Below are 27138 nucleotides of genomic sequence, written 5' to 3'. Positions count from 1 at the left end.
GGGGAGCTGGCTCAGTGGGTATGAGTGTTTATCATACAAATATGAGAATTCAAACCCCCAGCATCTATCGCGCACCTCCCCCCCCAAAAAAAATCTGGGCGTGGTGACACATGCTTGTAACCACAGCACTGGGAGGATGGGGTGGAGACAGGTGGATTTGGGAAGTCCTCTGGCCAGTCAGTCCAGCTGGAAAGATCTGCTCAGTGAGAGACCTTGATTCAAAGAAATAGAGGGAAATATAGGTGCCTGACTTCCTTATCTGGCCTACATATATGTGCATGGATGGTTACATGCAAACACACACACACACACACACACACACATGCACACAGAGGAGAGAAGGAGAGAGGGGGAGGGAAAGAAAAAGAGAGGGAGGGAGGGAGGGAGGGAGGGAGAGAAGAAGAGACGCCAGCAGAAGGGCCCAGTGCAAGAGAAGTCATAGGAAGCCATTTGTCCCCCTTCTGTCTGCAGTGGTCCTGCAAAAATTGCTGCCCTGACGTGCACTTTTCTGGTGAACTTCCACAGGTTTCTTCCATTTCTAAAATCCAGGACCCATGAAGGGAGTTCACACCAAGCCTGGTTCCAGGTCCAAGGTTTCCATTCCTGACCTCCCCTCAGAAGAACATAACGTGCACTGGCACCAGTGACTACTCCTACCTATTCACCCACACAGGTTTTACTGCCCAAGGTGCACACGAACACTCCTTGGCTTGCAAAATCTTTAAAAGGCTGACAGCTTCCTCTTAAATTTGGATGCATGAAATTATGAATGCTCAACTTATGTGACCCAGTTAACTGAACCGTGAGTGTCTGAGGGCTGGGGCCAGGTCTCTGTCAGCTGTGTTCACTGTCCCCAGTAATGTCGTAGCCCGAAGGCTAGCAGAATGGTTAAGTGAGCACCTATGCTGGCATCTTCCCACAGCATTCTGGTGCCTCTCCCCTTTCTTGTGAATTGAACTGTGTTGGTATGGAAGTACTTTATCAACACGGGACTATATTCAGTGATGAAAAATAAAAGCAAAGGGTTCGGGGAGGGGGATGATTCAGTCACAAGCATGAGGCCCCGAGTTTGGATTCCCAGCATTCACAAAACAAGTGACAGCATATCTGTAACCCCATTGCTGGGGAGGTGGAGACAGAAGGATCCTTGGGGCTCGTGGGCCAGCCAGTCCAGCCGAATTGGTTAGTTTCAGGTTCAGTAAGAAACCCTGTCTCAAAACATCGGGGGTGGCGGCGGCGGAGTGAGGAGGTGGGGAGAGAGTCGAAGAGATGGCTCGGCAGTAAAGAGTGCTTACCCTGCAAACCAGAGTTTGGTGCCCTGAAAATGCATGCATGCACCCCCTCAATGTTGTGCAAGCACACACATACTGACACAGACATGCATACACAAATAAAGAAATCTTTAAAATAATAATAAGATGGAGTGTAATCGAAGACACTCAATACACATGTGCACACCCACATAACTATATATATAATAAATAGAAAAAAAGAGATAAAAACGAAGCATTGTATTCTAAGCTTTCCGTGATCAGAATGGGGTGAGCACCTGGGGAGACAGCTGGGGCGTGGTAGACTTCCCCTGTCATGTTAGGTACCCGTGGCCCCTGTATTCATCTGCTAGGTGTGAGGTGAGCAGGAGCTCTCATTTCAGGGCTGAGGCTGTGAACGGATCCCGCTTTTGGAAGATCCCCAGCTGTGTCTCTCCTTCTTCCAGCTCACTTAGCATCATCTGTTTGCCTCAGATAGGCAGCGCTTTGCTTCAGCACGGCAGGGTTTTGCAATTCCCTCCCAGCTAAGTTGCAACAACTTGCTCGACTTGGGGCTGCCTCGGAGTCCTTGGCAAGGGAAGGAGCCCAAAGCCTGTCACCTGAGATGTCTGAGTCAATGTCAGCCCTTCCCAGCCCTGCCCCAGGGCCTGTTCACAGGTTACCACCTCCAGTGGCCAGCCCTAAGCCTTCCTGGGACTCAGCTGGCTTTAGGATGACCTGGCCACGCCCTTCGATGTCTCATCTTGAGCTTGTCAGTCCTGCATGAGTTTGAGAGCCCTGGTAATGCCCTGGCAGCAGAAATCCCACTCCACGTCTTGGCCACCTGCGTGTGCCAAGAGGATGCCCACTGTTTTACTTGGGACCGGGCTCCTATCCTCGTATGAGGAGTTTCCACTTTTAAAGATAGTTTTCTCAGAGTAGGTTTAGGCTCATAGCCGGTTTAAAGGTAAGGTAGGGGTTTCCCATGTGCCCCTGCCCCCCCACTCACCCTGCTGTCCCCAGTACCTACTTCCCATACCAGGGCGGGGTGGCCGTTACGGTAAGTGAACCTATACTGACATCTCCCAGAGTCTACAGTGGAAGTGGGTCCACTCAGGAAATTACTCACTCTTGCTTTGGACAGTGTGTACTGTGTCCCTGTCACAGCAAACACTTGTTTTTCATTTTCTCCTTTGGCCAGATGGAGGTATAGAGAATGTTTCTAGTATCAGCCGTTTCGCAAGGTCCCTTTTTCACTTAATCCCTCTACCATCCCCTGAAGACAGGAGACCCGGAGAAGAAAGGCTTGTGAGGAGTTGTCTGAGGTTCTAGTGGTCAGGAGAGTCACTAGGAAGGTCCTATGGGAGAGGTGGGCCTCACATATACTGGGTACCTGTATATCAATTTCTTTTCCGTTACTGTGATAAAACACCGTGACCCAAAGCAACTTATATATGAAGGCATTTCTTTTTTGACTTACGGTTGTAAAGGGGTAAAAGTTCATCCTGGCGCGGGAGGCATGGCCGCGGGAGTAGGAAGCTGAGAGATCACAACCAAACTGCAAACAGGAAGCAGAGAAAGCAAACTGGAGGTGGGGTGAGGCTGTGAACTCTCAGTGTCCACCCACAGTGACACGTCTCCTCCAGCAAGGCTCCGCGTCCTAAAGGTTTCATCATCTTCCCAACCGGTATTACCAACTGTAATACCAATGGGGGACATTTCTCATTCAAACCACCGGTCAACTCCCTGGCCCCCATAGGCTCAGGGCCATATCAATGCAAAATGGATTTAATCCAACTTCAAAAGTCCCTATAGGTTTTCAAAGTCTCAACACTTGGCTGAGCATGGTGGCATATGCCTTTAATCCTAGCACTCGAGAGGCAGAGGCAGGCAGATCACTGTGAGTTCGAGGCCAGCCTAGTCTACAAAGCAAGTCCAGGACAGCCAAGGCTACACAGAGAAACCCTGTCTCAAAAAACCAAAAAAAAAAAAAAAAAAAATATATATATATATATATATATAAAATGAAAGTCTCAACACTGTTTAAAAGTCCAGAGTCTCTTTTAAGACTCAAGGGAATGTCTTAACTGTGATCCCACAGAAAACAAAAACAAATTACATATTTCCAACAGGCAATGGCACAAACTACACTTTCTTATCCCAAAGGGGAAGAAGGAAGGCATAGTGAGGAAACACTAGACCAAAACAAGACAGGAATCCATCAGGGTAGACACCAAATCCTGCAGCACCGTGTCCATCATCTGGGACGTTCATTTCAAAGGGCTTAAATGGCTTCACCCCTCAGCTTTGTTGTATGTAACAAACATTTCTTTTGGGCTGGTTCTACTTCATGTATCCATCTCTCTTTGGCAGATGTCTCACAGCTCTGGAGTCTCCAACACCTTGAGGTCTCCCCAAAACCCAGAAATCCAGGCTTCATGTTTACAGCTTCACATAGAGGTCTCTCAGGGCCTCCATGAAGTGTCTCCAATCAGAGTTAGGGAGCCATGGCAAGGGGGAGAGGAGGATGTCCCAGACATTTGAGAGTCTAAAAGGGGGCCAGACGCTTACAGGGCAGTACCTGTAGGCAGAGGGGGTCCAGGAGAAGTGCTAAGCTGTGAGCTCTAGAAGGATGGGTCTGCTTCATGTACACTGGCGCAGCACAGGGGAGAACAGCTGAAAACTCTCAACACCAGAGTTGCTGTCCAGGGGTGCATGAGGTTCCCATGACAGCAGCAGGTCTAGAAGGCAGCCAGAGAAGATAAGCTACAGCTCCTTGATGACCCCTGGAATTTGAGGGTGCTGGCTGGAAAAAGTTGTCTGAAGAGGTAGGTTAAAAGCTTGATATCACGGAAGTGCAGACAGACCTAGGAACTGTCCAGGATGCAGCAGAAACGTAGGCCAGGGGCATCTCTACAGAGGGAGACAGAAGAATAGCAGAGAAGCCCAAAACACTTAAGGCACGTGAAGCCCTCCCTCTCCAGGTGGAGGGCAGGAAGAGCTAAGGAGTGGAGAGGAGACTGGGGAGGACATCACAGAATGACGGAAGGAGAGGAGGTGAAGGGGACTTGACATATGTGTCACCCTTTGGCCACGATCTTCTGCTCACAACCTAACTGCTTCACACTTTAAAGCTGGGTTGGACTCACTCTGTTCTGCAGGCCATTTCTGTGGCCTCGAACTCACAGAGATCCGCCTGCCTCTGCTTCCCTGCATGCTGGGATTAAGAGCATGCGCGCCACCACACCAAGCTGAGTTGGACATTTCAACAGACACCTCAATGGTTGGCTTGGTCCCTTCCAAGCTAAAGAAAGGATTCTCTCTGGCAGTGGGTAGAGTAGGCTGCCTCCTGGCTCCTTCCATCCTTGTCCCCTCAGCAGACCTGTGATGCCGTTGCCCCTGGAGGGTAGGTGGGCACTGGCATTCATGTGGACTCCATGATGGGAAAAACCCATGCCTATGGCAGTCTGTATGAAGGAACACATAGAGAGTGATTGCCAGTTAACCAGCTAGAAACACTGCTGATGGATTTTAGTGCAGATCCACTCCCAAGCTCAGGTTAAATAATGGGCTGGCAAGAATTCCTTGAAGCTTCCGGCCCAATTGGAGCACTGACACGGATGTTCTCTGGATGAAGCACTCCTTGGCTGGGGAGAGGAGCCTGAGCTTGGGCGTGTGCAACGGGATTATCTCAGGATCTTCTGGTCTGCTCTAAAAGGCAAACTGGGATGACAGAGATGTGGGCAGATTTTCATGGGTCAGCTCTTCCACCATGAGCCGCCCGAAGCCTGAAGTTGATGACCAAGGAATGTTTTCCCAACAACTGTTCTTTGGCATCCACGTTCACTTTTCCAAGGAAATCCAGCGCGGAAAATTCCAGATGTCATTAGTTACAAAGTCTTTCCCTCGGTTAAAGAACGTACTGCAGGCTTCCTTACTCCGTTACTGTTCGCTTTACATGAAAAGTCAGCTCAGGCTCTCAGTCCATCGTTAGCTGGTCCCTAACTGCAAGTATCACCACTTCAAGACCTCTGGTGAGGCCAGACTTCTCTGTGTCCCCGTCTGCCTTTTTCTCCTCTTGCTGGATCCAGGAGAGAGAGAGAGAGAGAGAGAGAGAGAGAGAGAGAGAGAGAGAGAATGTGTGTGTGTGTGTGTGTGTGTGTGTGTGTGTGTGTGTGTGTGTGAGTGATTTTAATATATTCAGTATTTCCTAAATAGACTGTGCTTGTACGCGAGGTTAGTCATCTCCTTTATTAGGACACGGTGCTAATTTGCTCATGAATAATGGTACGCCATAAAAGCACACATTGGGCACCTGATCTGACCTTTTCTGCTCCGTGCCAGCACAACAGGCTCTAAACTGCAGCGGCTGCAGAAGCTGAGAGAGATAAACAGGGTGGCGGTGGGGAGGAAGTTCTTACTCAAATCTAAATACAGCCTCTGCTTGCTGATCCAAGAGCTGAGATCACTGGGAGAGATTGCAAGGAAACTTTTCTGGTGCTGATTCTTTTGAGCCAACAGGTCTCGGCCTGCTCCTGCCACTCAGGGGACAGGTAAGGAGAGAAACAGAGGCATGGCCTATGCAAGAAAACAAATGCTAGTTTGGGACTTATCTTCCAAAAGCATCAATATTTCCTACAAAGTGGAAGATTCTTTTTAATCACAGCCGTCAACACTGGTTGTAAGACGCCGACTTAGTCAAGTTCCCAACAACCGCAGGGCCAAGGTGGAAAGGAGACCCCTTTGGGGTTTCAAACGCATCCAAGAGCACATTCTCATATACAGGTAAAACTAACGTGGGATAGCTGTGGAAACCTCTGGAGTTTGCCAGCTGCTTCCCACGTGCCGGTAAGTAACCAAACAATGGGAGCGACGCAGCACAAGGGCCTACAAGGCAGGTGAAGCTGGGATTGAGAGCCAAGGGGCCCATGATGGTGTGGCAAGGGCGCTGGGGCATCATGGGGCTTCAGGGCGGCATAAATCTCCAGCCATCACAAAAGGCTCTTCTGTAAAGGGGAAAGGAATGAGGTTACCTCACAAGGCCAAATGGCAATTTAACAAGTTGATTTATTTAAAGTGCTTGGAATAGGGCCCAGCACATAAGACTCTGCTTAATGATAATCGTCTATTAAAATCCATAGAAAAGGTTACTGCATGACAACGCAGGGGCAGCGCTTCAGAGGGCTTCTCTTTTCCTGCGAACTTAGATTTCCTCTAATGAGGCTGCCGAGGAAAGTAACAAACGATGTAGGATTGCTGCATTTTACCTAGTGTAACTCCACTCCTGGTGTAGCGCTGATGGCTTTATAAGTGTGCAGGCTATCACATGCAGTTCCCTGCGTGCTTATTATTCTAACCTCCCCTCCGACCCGAGGCAGAGTGTAAGAGGGAGACCAGTGGGAAAGACATGAAAGCCGAGGCTTCTGGAGAAAGCGTTCTGTCTCCTCCAGAGCCAATGGTGGCATACAGGTAATTAAGCACAGGCTTCTGTCCTCAGCCATCTACTTAAGACCACTGAGTGGTAGTTACCATGCATAGTAACTTGTTTGATCCCTGGCACTGCAATATACACAAAAATCACCTAGGAGTAGCCCGTTAAAGCTACAATCGCATTCTGTGTTCCTCTATAAAAGATGCCTCGAGGCCACTTACACGTGCTGCTGGGGATTCATCTCCTCAGTTAGTCTAAATGGACCTCGTACGTTCCCGAGCATGTAAACCACGCTACTCTCTTCTCTCCCTTCTGCCCTCCCCACTTCCCTTCTCTGCACTGGAACTGGAGCCAGGCTGACTCTCTATCACTGAGCTCCAGCCCTTGGCTCTCACACTTCTACTAATCTAGGAAATTAAATTTAATATAATTGGGGCTGGAGAGATGGCTCAGCTGTTAAGAACACTTACTACTCTCGCAGAGAATCCCCTTTGAGTTCTTGGCATCTGCATGGCAGCTCACAACCATCCATAACCTCAGTGCCTTCTTCTGACTTGGGCACCAGGCATGCACGTAGTGTACATACACACTTGCAGGTAAAAAACCACTCATACACATAAACATAAATGAACCAGGAAGCAAACCTTTAAACTCAATATAACAAAGGCGAAAGAAGCCAGCCTACATGTGTCGGAACGATAGGTGCCCTTTAGCTTTGATGCAGCTGCTCTCCTTTCTGGCTCTCTAGTTTCCCAAACAAGATGGGGCAAGCAAAGGAGCTGTGAAGAAAACTGACTTTAAAACCTTTGTGGCTTTATTGGCTTGGGACTCTACACTTCAGCGAACCTGAAGAAACTGGAGAGATTACTTCAGGCTCCGAGTCCACCAGGATCCTCTCTGGGGTAGTGGGCTGTCTTTTGAAGCCACTGACACTATTCGGTGTTCTTAGAGACTAGCTCTACTCCATGGGCTTTCTAACTCAAGACTTTCTGGACCAAATTTCCCATGTAACACGTGACCCCAGGAACTAAAATCAAGGGCAAAACATCACAGTGTGAGCATAGGTCTACTTGGATGGTTCCCACTACTAACTACCTAAACAGTTGGCATGAAAAATAAGGGCAAACTCACAAGACTGCCCCAGAAGGATGGGAGTCAGGGTCTGAGAAGCAAGCAGGGAAACCAGGAATTGGAAATACAAGGAGAGCTAGAAAGAAGAAATGAAGGCAGAGAGGAAAGAGGGAAAGTGGCCGAGAGGACATAGGCTGAGGGGTCAGGTCACACCATATTCGGCAGGGTTGGCAGGCTCGCAAAGGCACTTAGAAGGCATGTAACGGTGTGGCGAGGGGAGGGAGTGTGGACATGAGGCAACAGCACCTGGCTGGAGCATAGCTAGAGCGTGGACCACTCATACATCCCTACACTTGCAAGAGCATCCCTAAAGCAGCCCTAATGCAGGGCCTGCCTCTAAGAGGACATGAGTCTCATGCCTTAGCATCTCCACCAGTGAACTTTCTGTGGACCTCATGGCCCTTACACACAAACATGCCCACCTCAGGGGATTTGTGCAAGGAATACGAGAGATGAGGCAGAGATAAGTCTGACTCTCCATTCGGGAACCCCTAGGAAAGCTAGGGACTCATTGTCCCCAGTTGATGCTGCCATCGAGGGGGGCTGGGATCCCTAGTGGCCAGTACACAGTTGAACAGAGAAACAGCCGCCCACCATCACTGAAGTACAGCATAGCAAAACCCCCACTTGGGAATGCAGTCATGTAATTCCCACTTGGCAGAAATGTATGGCTGGCTGCAGAACAAAAGGAACCATCTGTATCCAAGCCACTGCCTCTTAATCCCTTAATTGGACTAAGTCCTTCAGAAGGAAGCAGCAGTCAATGACTGGAGGAAAACAGAGCAAACACACACACACACACACACACACACACACACACACACACACACACACGTATATGTGTGGATATGAATAAATACTCATGTGAAAGGCTCAGTGTTTAAAAAGGAATCTATTTGTTTATTGAAAGCCATGATCTGGAACATTTAAATCAGTTCTTCCAGGAAGGTGACTTGGGGGAAATGTAGTGAGCAGAGAAGAGGCAGCAACCTGTGGGCTTGTTAAAAGATGCTGAGCTGCCTGGGGTTCCCTGATTTTAGGCGAGAGCATCTGCCCTGCAGTGTGCTGACAGCCCAGGGGTTGGAGGCCCTGGCAAGTGAGAGGTCATCTGGAAGCTTTCTTCTTCTTTTTCTCAGGTGCTTTGTCTAGGGTGGTGTCTACTGCTATCTGTTCTAGCCTTTGTAGCTTTTTCTTTGCTTTCCTCTTCTTGGGCTTTGGGGCATCATCCTGGCTGTCTGGTGTTTGCACAAAATCTTGTGCAGCTTTGACAGAGACATCGGAACACTCATCCTCACTGAGGCCTGCAGGCTGCAGCTCAGCTCGGTCCCTCTTCTTGGCTGCAGGCCCCCTGTCTGCTTCCACACGCCTTTTCTTTTTATGCTGCTTGGCCTTGCTTTGGGGAGAGTTCTCCACATCCATGCCTGGGGCCTCTTTGGTTTTTTTCTTCTCCTTTTCCCATTCAACAGCGGCCTCGGAAAGGTCAGGGCCTGGAGTTGAGGCCTGTGACTTGTTCTTTACCTGGGCCATCCTTTTGGCAAAATACTCCTGGATGGTGAAGGCACTGGTTGTGGTTATGGTCGTGGAGCTGTCCTCCTCATCCGCAGTGGAGTTGCTGCAGCTGTCCTGGGGAAAAGAGTGGAAAGCGGTTAGGCAGCACTCATTCATCCCATGAAGCAGCCAGGAGGAGCCACATGGACCCACTCCTGCTGGACTTGAGTTGCAGAGCCCGGAACAAGGGGTGACACTGACTGAGAACCATGTGAGGCCAGGGCCAGACTGACCTCACCTGGCACCATGTGAGGCCAGGGCCAGACCGACCTCACCTGGCACCATGTGAGGCCAGGGCCAGACCGACCTCACCTGGCAAGTGGGTTCCCTGACTTTCGAGGAAACATTCCCGTAGAAATAACACTGTAAGTGAGGATTAGGCCCAGGGCCTTCAGGGACACCAGGGACATGCATGCTGCAGAGCCTCGTGATTCTGCAGGTCCTTCTCGGACACCGTGCATACAGGTACATGTGGCTGGCCATGCTCTGATAATGCAGCTTTCTTAGTTATAAAGTAGCACATGAAATTCAGGAATTCCTTGAGATAGTAGGCCTCAAAAACTTCAGTGGAACTGAAATTAGTTCTCGGAGATTCCAACAGAATCAACATTGTATTGAATGATAACTTTGCCTTGAGTGGCTACTGGGCTCAGAATGCTCATCAAGGGACATCAACTCCAGTGCATAAAATCAACACTGGCTGCATGTTTTCCAGCCCTTGGATCAAAAACAACACCATGCAGTCAATTGTGAAATTAAAAAAATAAAATGCAGAACGAATGAGATAGGTAGAGAAGAAGTTTAAATACTCCCAAGGGTGGCCAGGAAAATAGCTCAGTTGCTAAGTGCTTACTTACCACATAAGCAGGAGGACCCCAGCTCCATCCCTACGTACAATTTAAAAAGCCAGGCACAATGCAATTGAGTGCAGCTGTAATGCCAGATATGCAGATAAAAGCAGGCAGATGACTGAATCAGTGAGCTCTAGCTGGCGTCAGTGAGAGATCCTGCTTCAAAAAACTACCGTGGAGAGCCACTGAGGACGACACAGCGCTGACCTGCTAGTCTCCTTGTAGACCAGGGGTTCTCAGCCTTCCTACACTGCAGTTTTCGTGTTGTGGTGATCCCAACCATAAAATTACCTTCATGCCTGCTTCATAACTGGGATTTTGCTACTGCTAGGAATCACAGTGTAAATAAATCCCTGTGTTTTCCCGTGGCCTTAGGCAACCCCAGTGAAAGGGTCTTTATATCTCCAAAGACTCTGTGACCCACAGCTAGAGAGTGACTATCACAAACCCAAAGGCAGACACGCGGACACACACATACCCCTGTCAGTCAGCACATTTTGCTGGTACATCATCAGGTCATTCTGAAAGAAATAGAAACCAGCTGCCTCAGGACTCCAAAAACCAGGTCACTCAGTCTTTTTGTTCCTCAAATGTTGAGTGAGGACTGGAATTCTGCATGACAGAATGAAACACCTTCTTCAGGCTCGCAGTACTTGCCAGTGCCAGGCTGATGGACAAGAAAGATCTTGCCTCCCATGTAAGGGCACACACCCATAGCCGTGCATAGACACGGGCACTGGGAAGGGAGCCCACTAATGTAACAGAGGTCTCATTGACGGCTGTCTGCCGGGTGTGAGCTACTCTTTGAGCCTGTGTGAGATTGGGACTTGTGTTCAGGTCATATAGCCTATGGCTCGTTGTTCCTTCCTTATTACCTTCAGAATTCCTGTTTTCAATAGTTTAATAGCAGGAACTGGCTGCTGGTATTAATCATCCCTAGTTATTAGGAAACACAGACCATTTCTGAGTCACTGACTGTACCTCCTGGGTCTCTAATCCCCAGGAAGCATGGTCCCAAGCAATTCCTATGGTGGGGAGGTGTTGAGGCCTCAGGCTCACCACTCAGCTCAGCCAGGCAGAAGACAAAAGCTGAGTGCCAGTGCTCATCCTCCTCAGCCTGGGGAGTGGACAAAGTGCCGGTGAGGTGGGGAGCTGTCCAGCAGGAAAGCCCCTTCCCTCACCACTGGAAATCTGTCTGTTAGTAAGGCTTTTATTTTTTATTTATTTTAATTTTTATTTAAGTAATTTATTCAGATTACATTTCAATTGTTATCCTCTCACTTGCATCTTCCCATTCCCCGCTCCCTCCCTCTTTCATCCTATTCTCCTCCCCTAGGTCTGTGACAGAAGGGGACCTAGTCCCTCACCATATGATCACAGACTATCAGGTCTCTTCCTGGTAGCCTGCTTCTCCTTCCTCTGAGTGCCACCAGGTCTCCCCAGCAAGGGGAAGTGGTCAAATAGGGGGCACCAGAGTTCATGTCCAAGTCAGTCTCTGCTTTCCACACAGTTGTGGAGAATGTGCTGTCCATTGGCTAGATCTGGATAGGGGTTCTAGGTTTACTGGATGCATTGTCCTTGGTTGGTACTGAAGTTTGAGCTGACCCGCCTGGGTCCAGATCCACCAGCCTTAATGGTCTTCTCGTAGGTTTCTAGGATCGTCTGCGTCTCTTGCCCAGAGTCCGAATAGGAAGTCCCAGTATCTATCCCAATCTCCAGCTAAGTGAAGACTTTCAGGGGACATCTCTGTTGGGCTAGTGTCCAATATAGTGAGTATATACCATGTGTACCTTTCTGGATCTGGGTTAACTCACTCAGGATGATCATTTCTAGATCCATCCATTTGCCTGCAAATTTCAGGATTTCCTTGATTTTAATAGCTGAGTAGTATTCCACAGTGTAAAGGTACCATAGTTTCTTTATCCATTCTTCGACTGAGGGACATCTAGATTGTTTCCAGGTTCTGGCTATTACAAATAAAGCTGCTATGAACACAGTTGAATATATGTCCTTGTTGTATGGTAGAGCATCTTCTGGGTATATTCCAAGGAATGGAATAGCTGGGTCTTGAGGTAGCCCTATTCCCAGTTTTCTGAGGAAGCACCCATACATATATGGACACTTGATTTTTGACAAAGAAGCCAAGTCTATTCAATGGAAAAAGGATAGCATTTTTAACAAATGGTGCTGGTCTAACTGGATGTCTACATGTAAAAAGATGCAAGTAGATCCATATTTATCACCATGCACAAAACTCAAGTCCAAGTAGATTAAAGACCTCAACATAAAACCAGAGGCACTAAATCTGTTAGAAGAAAAAAGTGGGGAAGAGCCTGGAACTCACTGGCACAGGAGACAACTTCCTGAACAGAACTCCAACAGCCCAGGCTCTAAGGTTAACAATTAATAAATGGGACCTCATGAGGCTGAGATGCTTCTGTAAGGCAGAAGACACTGTCAACAGAACAAAGAGACAGCCTACGGACTGGGAGAAGATCTTTACCAACCCTACATCTGACAAAGGACTAATATCCAAAATATATAAAGAACTTAAACACCATCAAGAAATAAAACACCATCAAATCAAATAACCCAATTGAGAAATGGCATTCAGAATTAAACAGAAAATTCTCAGCAGAGGAAAATCAAATGGCTGAGAAACACTTAAAGAAATGCTCAATGTCCTTAGTCATCAGAGAAATGCAAATTAAAATGACTCTGAAATTCCATTTTACACCCTCAGAATGGCTAAGATCAAACACTCAAGTGACAGTACATGCTGGCAAGGATGTGGAGAAAGAGGAACACTCCTTCATTGCTGATGGGAGTGCAATCACTTTGGAAATCAATCTGGCGCTTTCTCAGAAGGCTTTTATTTTTAACAGGTTGGCAATCTGATTCCTGAGGGAGCAGTGCTCAGAACTTCTATTCTACACACTGGCAACTGGAAACAGAATCTAATCTGGTTCTGGAAAACACAGAACCATATATACCTTCATAAGAACACGAGTAGTTTCAAATCTGGTCTAATTGCAAAGCAAACAATTACCTGTTGAAAAAACATTTAGAAACAATTTGTGTCTTCTTATATTTCTATTAAATACATAATACAACTTCAAAAAAAATCGATCATGCTTCAATGTGGCTTCTCTACTTTGTAAGCACTGAGGATGTCTGAGTTTTATAGTGGTGTTTTAGAAACTAGTAAAGTAACCTGACACCTCCAGGTTCTAAACAAAATACCACAATGGGAGGAATGACTAATACTTTTGCCAAACACTTGATTTAAGCTCAAGGGTTATGGAAGCCATTCTTTAAAAGACCTGCTGGGTCCAATAGGCAGGGGAAGGTGAGTTCCAGTGTCCTTCTGTGCAGATCACAGGGGTCAGGCGAAGGCCTTATCAGAATGAGGGAGTTCACAGTACACTCACTCTGACCACCAGACCCAGCCAGGGCAACAGAGAAGGAAAGGCTGCCTAGTGCAGCCACAGAACAGGATGAATTGGCCACCACCTCAGAGATGCACTCCTCATGAAGTACTGTCCTCAAAGGGCTGCAAGAGCCAGTTACGCCATTTCCTACTGAGAAGGCAAGAATGCCCTGAAGGGAATGGTACCACGCACACACTCACAAATCTATTTTAAACTTGGTGGAAAAATAGTCCTAAGGCTCCACCTTCTACCAGGAAGCATGAAGCTGGGCCTAGATTCTTCTGTTACTTCTGAGGTTCCCGTTGAGAGACCATGCTTGGAAATCGGCAACAATCCTTGCATCCCTCAAGGTTGTCCTTGAAGGACAGGTTGTGGTGGGAAAGTGCAGCCTCAGGAACTAGAGGTGAGCACTGACTGACTGTAGTGCAAGAGCCCGCCGTCCCCTCTAACACCATGAGTTCTACCAGCATGAAAGATAAACATAGAAAGACACATAGGCTTTTCCCTGGGCACAGGGAGGGGAAAAGTGAGAGAGCATGTGTAGCCCCAGCTGTGGCTGAGTTCTGGCAGGAGCATGTCATAGTAACTGCACATGACCAGAAGTTACATGGGAACTTTCTAAAGGAAGGGCTCAGGGTAGAGGGGATGGCAACAGAGCCGACACTGTCTCTACATCGTCCCACCTTCTGTGTCATTCACTACTAGGAAGAGAGGCTTGCACAGGTCAGCGCAGAAGCCTCACGCTGTCTACGTGTTCCTGAAGTGAATCTTGCTTTTGAGCATGAAGCAGGTTCCAGTTACCTTACATATCACTGCTCATCTTAGCAACAGGAGGCAGGGAGCTTTTGGACTTGTAGGTTACGACACAGAGGTCAGGTGCAACAGTAATCTCCTGAGAGCTTTTCTCACCGAGGACGTAGACATTAAGAGTTCAAGGGTAACAGACCACCAGGGGTAAGAGACTTAGCAACTGGGCTACTACTTTCATTGCTATTGTCCACGATGAACCAACGCTTCCACAGCAGCCTCTGCCACCAGCGTGTGCTGGATTAGTCTGTGGAAAGTTACAGAAGCTTGGCAAGGTAGCAGTCTGTAGACTCAGAACATTCTGTCTGTTTTTCACAACAGTTTTGACAAACCCAAATGAGGTTGTAGTGGATGACCGGAAGGCAGAAACTGCACCCGTGTAGTGCAGTGTGACCTGTGTGATGGTCAGGAGAAAGGCAATGCTGAGACCCACTCTATGTCATATAGGTGTCACACCTTCCACCAGAAGGGGCAGAATGAACTGACTCAGTTACCGGCCTAGAAATGCTCTCTGCCCATACAGAACTTAGAACTTCCCTCTAGATCCCTCACAGCTGTGTGTATCAATACAGGGACAGGACCTAGGATCACCATAGAAACAAACATCCACAAGTATCTCTGAAGGATTATCAAGATGAGGTTAATTGAGGTGGGAAGATCCACTCTAAATGTGGGTGGTACCATTCTTTGGGCTGGGGTCCCAGAACTAAGATGAAGAAAATGAGCCAAGCACAAGCATCCATCACTCTGCTACCTGAATCGCGAGGCTGTGTGAGCAGCCACTTCTTGTTCTACATGAACTGCATCATGTATAGAACAAAACCTTCCCTTAAGCTGCCTCCCATAAATGAGACTAAGTAACTACAACACCGTCTCTGAAGAGCCTGGGCAAGCCTTCGGCAAGCCTGACCTTGCAGAACTATGTACTACCCACACCAGCACTAGCTGCTTTTATTTTTGGTTTTTGATTACTTGCTTTGCAAACATCTTCTTAAGGCAATTCCAGGTTTCTTGAGGGCAGGGGCCATTTTTATTCTATTTGTATTCTGTATACTCTCTAATGAGAAAGACATGGGGAGTATCCAATAAAAGCATCAGATAAAAACTGACTGCAAAGAGGTGGGGAACAGCTCTTGTCACCACCCACCCACCTGTTGGGCAGGCTGGTGTAAGCAAGGGGTGTGGGAGGGCAGGAAGCAAAAGGGACCGACATTTGCAGAGCCCTGTCTTCCCGTCCAGACACAGCCATTCTTTCCGTCAAAACTCCACCTTACCATAAGCATTGCTCGTGAGGAACAGGAATCTGTCCAGTGCAGTCTACCAATTACTCTGACCCTTAGCAATACACAGACCTCAGTTAAATGACCTAAGTATTCCTCCCAATGGTCTATTATCCTGTGTTACCACTGTCACTTTCCAGGGTAACAAGTGAACTGGGAAAAGTGCAGTGGTACGGGGTTAGCTGAGCTGTTCTTGATAAGTAGACAAGCAAGAAATTCTAAAGCCAGGAAAGCCACTAGGAGGGCAGCCCATTGGAGAGGCTGAGCAGCAATTGAAGTTCCCTCAGAGCCCCCTGGCCTGAGACCAGGGGTCGGAGAGGCAGCGGTCTGGAGACTCAGCTAGAGCAGCACTGAGCTTCTGGGGCACCACTGTGGTTTTCTCCTTCCTCTTTGTGGTTTCCATGTAATTGAAAGAACACAATGACATACAGACAAGGAGTAACTTTTGTACTCCCAGAGCTTGTTCAAGCATAAAATCCTGTACTTTTTTGGGTGACATCCATCACGTATGTTTGGAGTTAGGCTAAACACATGAGGCCTCAGTGGTAACTAGCCTAAGGAGTTTGCCTAAGGATAATCAATCACATTCAAAATTAGCAAGCACACAAGGGAATCACAACAACCTGAAAGCCTCTCTGACAAAGATAACTTTTGATGGGAAGCAATGAAAACTCAGGGCTGCCATGAATAGAATGTAAATTGTGCCACAAGTCAACAGGCATGACGTGTGTATGTGTGCAAAGAGGTATAGAGCTCAGTTACATGTAAGATGGCCTCTGTGCTGAGATTCCAAGAAGTGGCCCCCTAAGAAATCACTGCAGTGGGCCTATACATTCACCTCCTGAGTGGATTTATTTTCACATTTTTAAGAAGTTGGGCAAGAGAACCAAATGAAGACTATTTCATAGTATGTGAAACTACATGACTTTCAAGTGACCATAAACCTTGAATTTCCTCAGTAAAGTGTCTGTGGAAATGTTTTCTCTTTAGTTATACAAGTGCTTATTATAGGTGCTAAGTGAATATCTTTTTAATGGATACATTTAACAATACAATCTGCTTTTATAACTTGTACTGACAGCTTTTGGGAACACTAGATGTTTACACATGTTTTCAATAACACCCCCCACACACATGCCCCCCATGCCCTCCTGCGCACGTGTGCAGGCATGACTCCTTTATCTTTGGGTTCTCTTTGGTATTAAGGTTTGAATGTATCCCCTGAAACTTGACATGTTGAAAGCTAAACCCTAAAAATCACAGGTTAAGAATATTTGATGGCAGAGCCTTCAGAGGAGTGAGGGGCCACAGGCTAAGGTGAGTAGCTTCCCAAAAAGAGTTAAGAGAGACATATGGGCTCACAGGTTTGTTACTGTGTGAAGCCTCCCAGGCACAGGATGAAGGCCCTCATCAGATACTGGCAGCTTGCTATCAAAATCCCCAGTCTCTAGAGCTCTGAGAGATAAATCTTTGTTCTTTATAAACTGCCTCAGGTATTCTGCTAAAGTGGCAGAATATAAACTAAGTGGAAAATTCTAGTAAGTTGCTTGCCATTCTGAGTCAGTGCAATGAAATCTTGTCCATCTGACTAGAGTGTGAGTCATCCTTTGTCCAGTGAATCTGTACCATATATGCTACCTGCACTTTAGTCATTTTAATACCTGCCTATGTAATCAGACGTTTGGATTCTGCAGTACTGTGTTCAAGCATCCCTGTTTTCTTTCCTTCTTCTTCCCCTTCCCTTCATCTTTTTCTGTTTGGATAAGATCTCCTGGAGTCTAGTTGGCCTCACTCCCCATGCAACAGAGGATAACCTTCAACTTCCAACTCTCCTGCTTCCACCTTCTGAGTGCTGGGATTACAGGTGTGCTCTACAACGCCTGGTTTACGTGGTGGCGTGGATGAAGCCCAGGCATTGCGCATGCCAGACAAGCGCCCTAGCAACTGAGCAGCATTCCCAACCCTTTGCTTCTCTTAATAGTTCTCTGAACTTTAAAGTCTAAAGCCTAAGAAGAGCAGTGCTGGTACCCTGCATATGCCAACACTGTTATCTTCAGACGAAAGGAAGAAGTTCTCAGGGGAAGAAGATGAGTCACATGTTTGGATTGCTAAAGTCTACAGTCAAAATGAATCTTCTACCAAAATTGTGACTATGGAAAATAAATCCTGGGTAGTTTTTCTTTTGTTGCACTTCACGGAGTAGGAATGGCCCCTTCCATCCAAGGTTGCAGCACTTCCAAGGTCTCAGAACACATCCACCTTGAGCAACGGGAGACTGCTGCAAGACCATGGAGTTGGAGGCCTATAGCCTGGGCTCAGTCTTTTGCTAACGACAAAGGCTAACCTTGTGACACTGGCCTGTAAACAACAGAGAGAGAGAGAGAGAGAGGTCACTGTGGGTTTTCAAAGAGATCTGCCATGAATGAGAACTCTGGGTGACCCTAGGAGCATGCAAAGGTTTCTTCTGAGTTAGACAGAAGGTAGGTTTTTCCTTGGAAATCATACGCAGACAAATGGCCCTCCGTAAGGTGGTAGGAATGGAAGCACATAGCAACTCCCTTTCTGTAGGCCAAGCTCCTCACGTGGATGCCAATGTTAACAAAGCTCTGCATTCCTTCCTTCTTTTTCCACTTGCCTGACAGCTGCTTAAGCTACCTCTCATTAGGAAAAGCCAACATAAACATGTTTTAGAAGGACCATTCGCCATGGCAACAACTTTTCAAGTCATGACATCAGAATCACTGACAAGTGATGGCTCCTCTGGGGAAAAGCGAGGAAGGAATGAAGCAGCTTCTGGCCTCGCTGGAAGATCCTCAGGCTTGGAAGCTGCAGTGACTCGAGTCTCTCCAAACACTGGCCACAAGATAAACGAGGCTTCTCCACGAGCAGAGGGATCAATGTGACATAGGCACCAACCTCTTGGAACGAAGTCTAAAAATACTCCACACTGACTGCTGTTTGTAATTCTAGGTCAGCTGGTTCTCCCCTGCTCTCCTGAAGCAGGGCACCCAGCTCCCACTGACAGCTGTGTGGGGCTCCCAACTCTGAAGCGCAGGTGTGCAGGGAGTGCTGGCTCCCCCATTTCTCCTCTACAGGAGACTGAAAAAAAAAAAAAAATCACTCAGGAAGATCTTGAGAACTCAAATTTGGGTATCTTTTTCTGAAAAAGCAGAGTAGTTTAAAACGCTGTTAGACTGTTTTAAGTATTTTAAAATCGGCACATAACATATGAGGACTCATCAAGGTGTCAGATTCTTAGAGAGCAGGATCCTGAGAGAAAACATCTATGTAGGGTATAGCATTTATTTATTGGACACAATTGGTTGGGGTTCTATTCAATAGAAGTAAAATAATTTAGGATAATAAAATTGAAAAGACACAAGAAGTGCCTTCTCACTTCTTACACACTAGTTAAGGTCACTACCTTCATAGACTCTTTTTAACTTAGTAGAAGTCAGTCTAGAGAATAATTTAAAAATATATTGCTGGGCGTGGTGGCGCACGCCTTCAATCCCAGCACTCGGGAGGCAGAGGCAGGTGGATCACTGTGAGTTCAACACCAGCCTGGTCTACAAAGTGAGTCCAGGACAGCCAAGATAACATAGAGAAACCCTGTCTTCAAAAACTGTGTGTGTGTGTGTGTGTGTGTGTGTGTGTGTGTGTGTGTGTGTGTGTGTATTCCCCTTAGGAGTAAATGTGGCAGGGAGAAATTACTTAGAAGTTACTAAAAAGTAATTAAAATTTGACAGCAGTGACTCTGGGATGGATTCACACTAAGCCATCCCTAGCTTCTTCCCTTCTTGAAGACTCCTGGGGCTCCTAGGACACCATGGAACCCAGCTGGAAAACAGCAGCTAAGTTGATAGCCTAGACTACTCCACAGCCTTTAGCACCAAGTATCTAACAAGCTTTCAAGAATGAATCTGGATCTTTACTATTATGTAATATACACAACTCTGAAGCTATACAATCTGAACTTTTGAATTCTATGCAGTTGTCCATCAAAACTATGCAAACAATCACTTCTCCCAAAGACAGTAACACATACCAACCCCTGACTCCCCAACACTCAGGTTTGAAGCTGTCAACCCATCTTCTGAGTCTCCCACTGAGACTGGGAAGGGAGAAGGCATTCAAAGCTGGCCTACAGGGAGGACAGTGATGGCCATCCAAGGAGCATGTCTTCTCTGCTAGCCTTTCCACACTCTAAATCATAGGAAGATTCCTTTTTACCCTATTTCATGATGCCATTGGCTGAATACCTAGGAGAGAATGTCACTGCCACTTTCCCAGCAGGAGAGGGCAGAAGGCCCATGAGCTAGTATTTCACCTTTCTGCCCCTCAACCAGGCCTTCTGAGTGTCAATTTCTTATTATCACAAAAGCCCTTAAACACAGCTGTCTGACTTGTCAACAAACCCAAACTCAAATCTAATCCTTTCAGGCCCAACCTGTGTCCTGGCAAAGCTCTCACCAAACAAAGTGACCCTTGACCTAGAGCCCGGGTGCCTGGCAGGCAGGCCTTCCTCACTCTTGCTGCTTTGGCTTGCCTTTCTAGAGGGTTTTGCTGTGAAAAAGCTATATGTGCCCACTAGGAAGGCAGCTCACTGCTCAGTAGTGCTGAACAATTTTGCAGACGGATGCAACCCACTTTCTCCTCCTTGGCTCCTCCAGAGTGAGGCCAGCCCAATCCTGTTTGAAGTTCTGGCTGCCAGGAGATGGCCGTTTATGTCCCCTGTCTGAGGACAGGAAAAGGACTGAGCCGTGTGCAAGGGAGAGATAAGAGCTGAGATTTCTGTCCTCAGCCCCTTATCAGCCCTTCCTGCGACTTTCCAGAGCAGACAGCAACATGACAGGCACCGAGCTGAGTGAGCTCGGGAGGCCTGGGCTCCCAGAGCTTGTGATGAGGATCAAGGGAGGGAGGGGTGTGCAGTGAGCTAGGAGAAAGTTTTTCCTTTATCTTAAAATAGTTTGGCTCAAATGAAATTGCTCCTTTCTCTGTTTAGACGCATAGATATTGCATCTGCTTGTTAAAGTGCAGCAAGAGACAAGAGTTTTTATAACTTCCTTTCTGGGTGGAATGAAGCATTGCATTCTTTGCTTAGAGCCCTGCCCACAGCCCTGTGCTACCCGCTCCTGGGCACGTAGCACAGGGCCAGTCCAGTGGGGGTCCTCAGGCCGGTGCCGGTAAAGTCCTGGCTGTGGAGCCAATGCCTTCCACATGCATGGGAGCCTCCCCATCCCGAGCCTTGCACACACTTACACAGGGCCCACAGTTCCAACCCCATGCTGAAAGGAACTAGTGAGGCCATGGGATACTGAACACAGAAGGCTGTTGCTGATGACCTGTGACACGGCACACCTGTGACATTAAGGATTACACTCTTGGGACCTAGGCCTTTCTGAGGAGAGACTGAGGGGCAGCCATAGCTGGTGAAGAAGAATGGAGAGCAAGCAGGAAATACGCATAAACTGAGTGGTTCTCTTGGTTGAACACTGTTGCTAAGTCTTAAGTTTTCCTGTTCTCTTCACAGGGGCAGGGTTCTTACCCAAGAATAACACACTACACATAAAAACAGCTGGAAAAGAGCAGTGAGGGCGTGGTGTTGCACACAGCTGGCTGCTGGAAAGTGGTGGGGTGGGAACACTTCCCTAGTCACCCCAGCATTAAAATGGGAATATCTGTTGCCTGCCTTAGTTGAAAAATCACTTTTCCACTGGGATGGAATGCAGCCGAAGACAGCATGTCAAGCAGACTACCCAGAATCCAACCACCTTGGAGGACTAGGCAATGACAAGAGACCCAGGGATCACCTTCCCCTTACAGTCTACAACACCTCCAAACTACGGAACAGTGAATAACAGTGGAAAACCAAGAGAAGTAAGGACTATAAGCAGGGGCCAGCAGATATACAACAGATTCAATTACAATAATTCTTAAAATGAAGCAAACTTGATTCCGTAATCAGCTGGCTAAATGCTACCTATGTGTAAAGCTTCTATATGACTTTAAACCATAGGGGATTGTATACACCCAACAAGGTATTCTCTAAGATCAAGGAATGCTCATCCAACCTTAGCAATCCACCACCTGCCTTTTCATTTTTTGGTATCCTATGACACTGTACATGGGACGGAAGATAAGGGAGTGATGCTTTATATGGTATTGCCATGTGTGAGCAAAGATAAAAGGTGACTAAGCATAAGTCCTTGAGTCCTAAATTGGAACAGGCAGTCTGACGATAAACTCTTATTCATCATGAAAACAAACAAATATATGACAAGAAGCAGAGCCCAGGACCCAGGACCACATGTACAACCCTAGCCCTAGACTGTGGTCTCCAAACATCATTTCAGGAACCCAGGAGAGGTGGGTGGCTCATGGGACAGCATATGTGTAAACTCTTAGGTCACAACAGAAGGAAGCTACCGAGTACCTCTTACTGACACATTACAGTACTCAGGCTGCTATTTTCATACTGAAACACCAAAGATTTCCATATTGATTCTGCAACTTCACCAAAATCTTTTAAATCAGTAAATTTTTAGTGAGATTATTGGTGTTTTCTATATAATAGGACTATGTTATCTTCAAAGAGATAATTTTACTTCTTTCACTTTGGAGATTTCCTTTTCATTTTAATTGAGATTTCAATTTCTTTTTCTTTCTTTTTTTTTTCCTTGTCTGAACGCCTCTGCCAGTCTTTCCAGCACTATGCTGAGCAGGTGTGGTGAAGGTGAGCGGGAACCAGGGCCTGCACCAGATCTTAGAGCACCGGCTCTCAGCCTGTGTGGGGCACCATCCCTTGGGAGTTGAACAACCCTTTCACAGAGGTCGCATATCAGGCATCCACATTAGATTCACAAGAGTAGCAGAATTATGGTTACAAATAGCAACAAAAGTAATTTTATGGTTGGGGGTCACCACGACATGAGGAGCTGTAGAAAGGGGGTGGAGTTATTAGACTGGACTGTGAAGAAGGTGAAGAGCCCCTGTTTAGAGGAAAGGCTTTCTGTGCCTCCTTCTGACTGTTTTGTTAGCCATAGGGTTTTTGTAAATGGTCTTTTTTTTTCATGTCAAGGAATTTTTATCCTATTTCTAAACTATTGAAACTTTCTATCAAGAAAGGATATGAGACTTTCTCAAATGCTTTTTTAAAAAAAATCAACCAAGATGATCAAGTGATTTTTGCCTTCCCATCTGTTAATGGGCTACACCACATTGATTGTTTAGTCTATGCTTAATAAATGGATCCAGAAAGCTTGACTTCCATATGCAAATAAATGAAAATGGAACCTCATCTTCCACAACACATCAGTATCAACTCAAAATAGGGGGAAAAAATCTAAGTGGGAATTCGAAAACCATAAAATTTAGAAGACACACAAGCAAGGTGCCTTGACTTTGGCCTTGACAGAGATTTCTTGGATATCATATTCCAAACTCAAGTTTTATGAAAGCAAAACTAAGCAAATGGGACTATAGCAAACTAAAAGGCTCTTGCACAGGAAAAGGCAACCTCTAGAGGGAAAACACTGCAAACAGTGCATGTGCTAAGGACCCAGTAATAAAGCAAAGTTTGTACCATTTGATGGAAGGAAAACACCACCTTATTACAACAGGCAAATGCAAACAGGTATTTCTCTGAAGACTAGCATACAACACCTATCCCCAAAGCTTCACTCATCATCAGGGAAATGCAAGCCCAAGTCTGCTGTAAAACCAGGCACCTAGCAGGACAGCGATTATTAATAAGATAAGAGACAACATCGGAGAGGAGATAGAGAAATAGAATGGCTATTTTGGAAGATAATAGGAAGTAAAAATCACTACCATGTAACCTAGCAATCTTTCCATAAAGGCCAGAAAGTCCTCCTCTCAGGATACCTGTACTCCAATGCTCACCGCAACATTAGTTACAGTGTCTGTGATACAAACCAACCCACAGTTCTGGCTAAGTGGACAAAGAAATAGACATACACATGCACATACAGGGAAATGCTATTAAGTCTTCCAATGAATGTGTCACAAAGGACGTTATACTGTAAGATAGACACAAAAATAAAAACACAGCATGTCCTCACTTACATGTAGATTAAAAAGAGAGAGAGAAGAAGCGGCAGCTGCTAATATGGCACCGAAGCGATGGCTCAGCAGGGCGGAGCACCAGGAGCTCTTATGGGGGACCTAGGTTCAGTTCCCAGAGCCCACATGGCAGCGCTTACCATCTGTAACTTCAGTTCCGCAGAGCTGATGCCATTTTCTGGTCTCCATGGGCACCAGGCATGCATGTGGTGCACACAGATCCATGCAAGCGGTGCACATATATACTTGCAAATAAACATTCACACATAAAAATAAAAGCAAAAGCATCTTTTAAAAAACTAATATACAGAGAATTAAAGTATGGACTACCTGGGATGTAGTAGGGAAATGACAGTCCAAAGGCACAAAGAAGCAGAATACAAGATGTGAAGACAATTGTGAGGACCAGGAGGTTAAGAAAGATCATCCTGAGTGAGGTAACCCAGACCCAGAAGGACATACAGGGTATGTATTCACTTATAAGCTGATTTTAGCCAAATAGTACATATACTACAATTCAGCCATATACTACAGTTCACAGACTCAAACAAGTAACAATGAGGGCCCAAAGGGAGCTCAGACAAAAATAAGGGTGGAGATCAGACCTGGGAGAGCAGGGAGAGCACTCCTGGAGGACAGAGGGCCTGCAGAGAGAAGAGAAACTGTGAGTGGGGGCATCTCTGTGACAAGCTGGAAACCTATGACAGAGTAGGCTTCTGGGAGGATATGGAGGTGATTCTAGCTGAGACTTCTAGTAGAAGGGGCCATGGAGACTGAAAAGGATACCCTCTAACTAGAAAGGACTTGTGGTGTAGGGAGGGGAACACCTCTCCAAAAAAACCTTTGACCCCAAATTTACCCTGCCTACAAGACGGACAGGGATAAAGACAAAGCAGAGATTCAGCTAATGTCCAACTTGAGACCCATCCCATGGGAGAGAGCCAACCCGACACTATTAGTGATACTCTGCTATCCTTGCAGACAGGAACCTAGCATAGTGGACCTCTGAGAGGTTCCACCCAGCAGCAGATTGAAACAGATGCTGAGACTCACAGCCAAACATTGGGCAAAGGTAGGGAGTCTTATAGAAAAGTAGGGAGAATGATAGAAGGACCTGGAGGGGACAGGAGCTCCCTAAGAAGACTAATAGAGCCAACTAACCAGGGCCCAGAGGGGCTTACAGACCAACCAAGGACCATGCATGGACTAGAACTAGACTCCTACACAGATGTAGTTGATGGGCAGCTCAGTCTTCATGTGGGTACCCTAGTAAGTGGAGCAGGGGCTGTCTCTAACATGAATACTGTTGCCTGCTTTTTGATCACTTCCCCCTAGCAAGGCTCCTTCGCCAGGCCACAGGGAAAGAGAATGTGCTTAGTCCTGAGGTGACTTGATGTGCTAGGGTGGGTTGGTGGGGCAGGCTCCCCTTTTCTGAGTAGTGGAGGGGGAGATAGGGGAAGAGGGAGGGAGGGTGGGACTGGGAGGAGAGGTGGGAGGGGGCTACGGATGGGATGTAAAGTGAATAAATAAATAAATGAATTAATTAAAAAAAGAACCATGCAGTCAGGACTTCTGCTAAGTGACTCATAGCTGCTCTTGCCATGAAGGAGGTCCATAACTACGGGCGATGATGATACACTCATTAGCTTTGCCATCATAATCAGCTTGCTCCATATATGCATTACATAACCCCACAGCTGTACTCTCCACAAACCAATAAAACTTGTTTACAATACAAGGAGCACTTGGGAACTAACCTGGAAGGATCTCATTAGGTGAAGACAGAAAGTTTGCTTATTGGCAAAGAGGGTAGCTAAGATGTGCTGGTACAAATAAAATGTATTCCAATGTGTGAGTGATCCAGAAATGGAAAATTTCCCAGCTACCTTTGAAGGACATTGGAGAACCTCCTCGTTATTCTGAAAGCTGCTAAGCCAAGAAGCTAAGCAAAAGATCCATCCTATTTTCCTATAGAAACCAGGCCTCAGGCCACACTAACAGTAGACATGTGAGAAGTGTTAATTCTAAGCATGAAGGAGGAAGAGAAAGAGATAGAGTCAGATTGGAGACTGATGTTTAGTCACAACCATCACCAACTTCTGTACAGTGTAATGAGGCTAACTTAAGTTCTTTATCTTCTTATGTGTATGTGAGTATGCATGTAGGCATGTTGCAGGATATTTGATCCCATTGTGAACCACGAGATTGTGTTCAGCCCTAACACACATGTTTAACCCAAGAACTTTTTGTTTATTGTAAACAGGTGGTTATGGTGTGGCTCAGCCCTACCACACACCTTTAATCCAAAAGCTTTCTGTACACAGGATTAAATAAAGTCAACCCTAATTCAAGAAGTAAAACAAGAAAGCAGCTCACAGGGAGTAAACAGAAAGGAGGGACATTGAGAGAAAGGTACTTAAGACAGCGTGAAGAAGAGGAAAGGGCTTTTGGCTTTTTCTTTCTTGGATGTGAACTGAGTGGGATGCTGACTGAATAGAAAGGTCACATGAGTGCTTTCTCTGCCTCTCGGAGCTAGTAGGCTTTCCCCAGCATCTGGCTCCAGAGCCTTCATTGGTAAAATTGAACGACTGGCATTTTCTTTCTTTATGACAACACAGGTATGTGCATGCATGACTGTGTGCCTATAGGCTAGAGGAAAACTGTCGACTTTTTCTGTTGTTGAGACAGTGTCTCTCACTAGCCTTGGAACTTGCCAAGAAAGCCAGACTAGTTGTCCAGTAACACCCAAGGATCCTCGTGCCTCTTCCTGCTGAGCGCTATCACAGCCACGCACTATTGCATCCACTCAGCTTTTTACATGACTTACGAAGCAAGTATTTTAGCAACTGAGCCATCACCCAGAGATTTTTAATTATTTAAGAATAACTACGTAAGCACTACAATACTTATGGGTAAAATGCTGGCTTCTCAGATGGCTGTTTCAAAGTATCACATGGGAGAAGAGTCACAGTACTTGGCCCTCTCTGGCCATGGCGTAGCCACATCTAAATGGATTTCCCCAGGTCCTGCTTTCCTAGGACCTATGTCTTCGATGGTATGGTCTTTTTTCCTCTGTAGGGTTCCCCAGCTGGCCAACCACTGTAAAGCCTCCATATTGTTGCTGCCTCCCTTGACCTCTGTGAGCCAATTCCATCGCCATAATATGCCTGCCAAAGCCCTCCAGCACCCTACTTCAACTTCTGTTCCAGCTGACAGTGTGTGCCTTGGACTTCCTGGCCAGACTGTAAGTGGAGACTGTCTCACTCATTTAACAATCTGTCATTTAGAGGGTTAGTGTGTGACATGGAAAAACATTTGACTCAG

The 27138-nt window shown here is 46.6% G+C and overlaps 1 protein-coding gene across 1 annotated transcript in view; it reads right to left on the bottom strand.

Annotated features, from left to right (window-relative positions):
* Nucleotides 1–8678: 8678 nt before the first annotated feature.
* The window catches only part of Pinx1 (PIN2 (TERF1) interacting telomerase inhibitor 1), a 63821-nt gene continuing 45361 nt past the window's right edge, over nucleotides 8679–27138 (bottom strand). Inside the window, exon 7 of the mRNA XM_051160694.1 lies at nucleotides 8679–9435. Within this exon, the coding sequence (XP_051016651.1) occupies nucleotides 8917–9435 (519 nt within the window). The 3' untranslated portion in view covers nucleotides 8679–8916. The remainder of the gene's footprint in view (nucleotides 9436–27138) is intronic.

This window comes from Acomys russatus, chromosome 18, assembly GCF_903995435.1.
Source record: "Acomys russatus chromosome 18, mAcoRus1.1, whole genome shotgun sequence".
Classification (NCBI taxonomy): Eukaryota; Metazoa; Chordata; class Mammalia; order Rodentia; family Muridae; genus Acomys; species Acomys russatus.
This window is presented reverse-complemented; position numbering and strand designations above follow the sequence as displayed.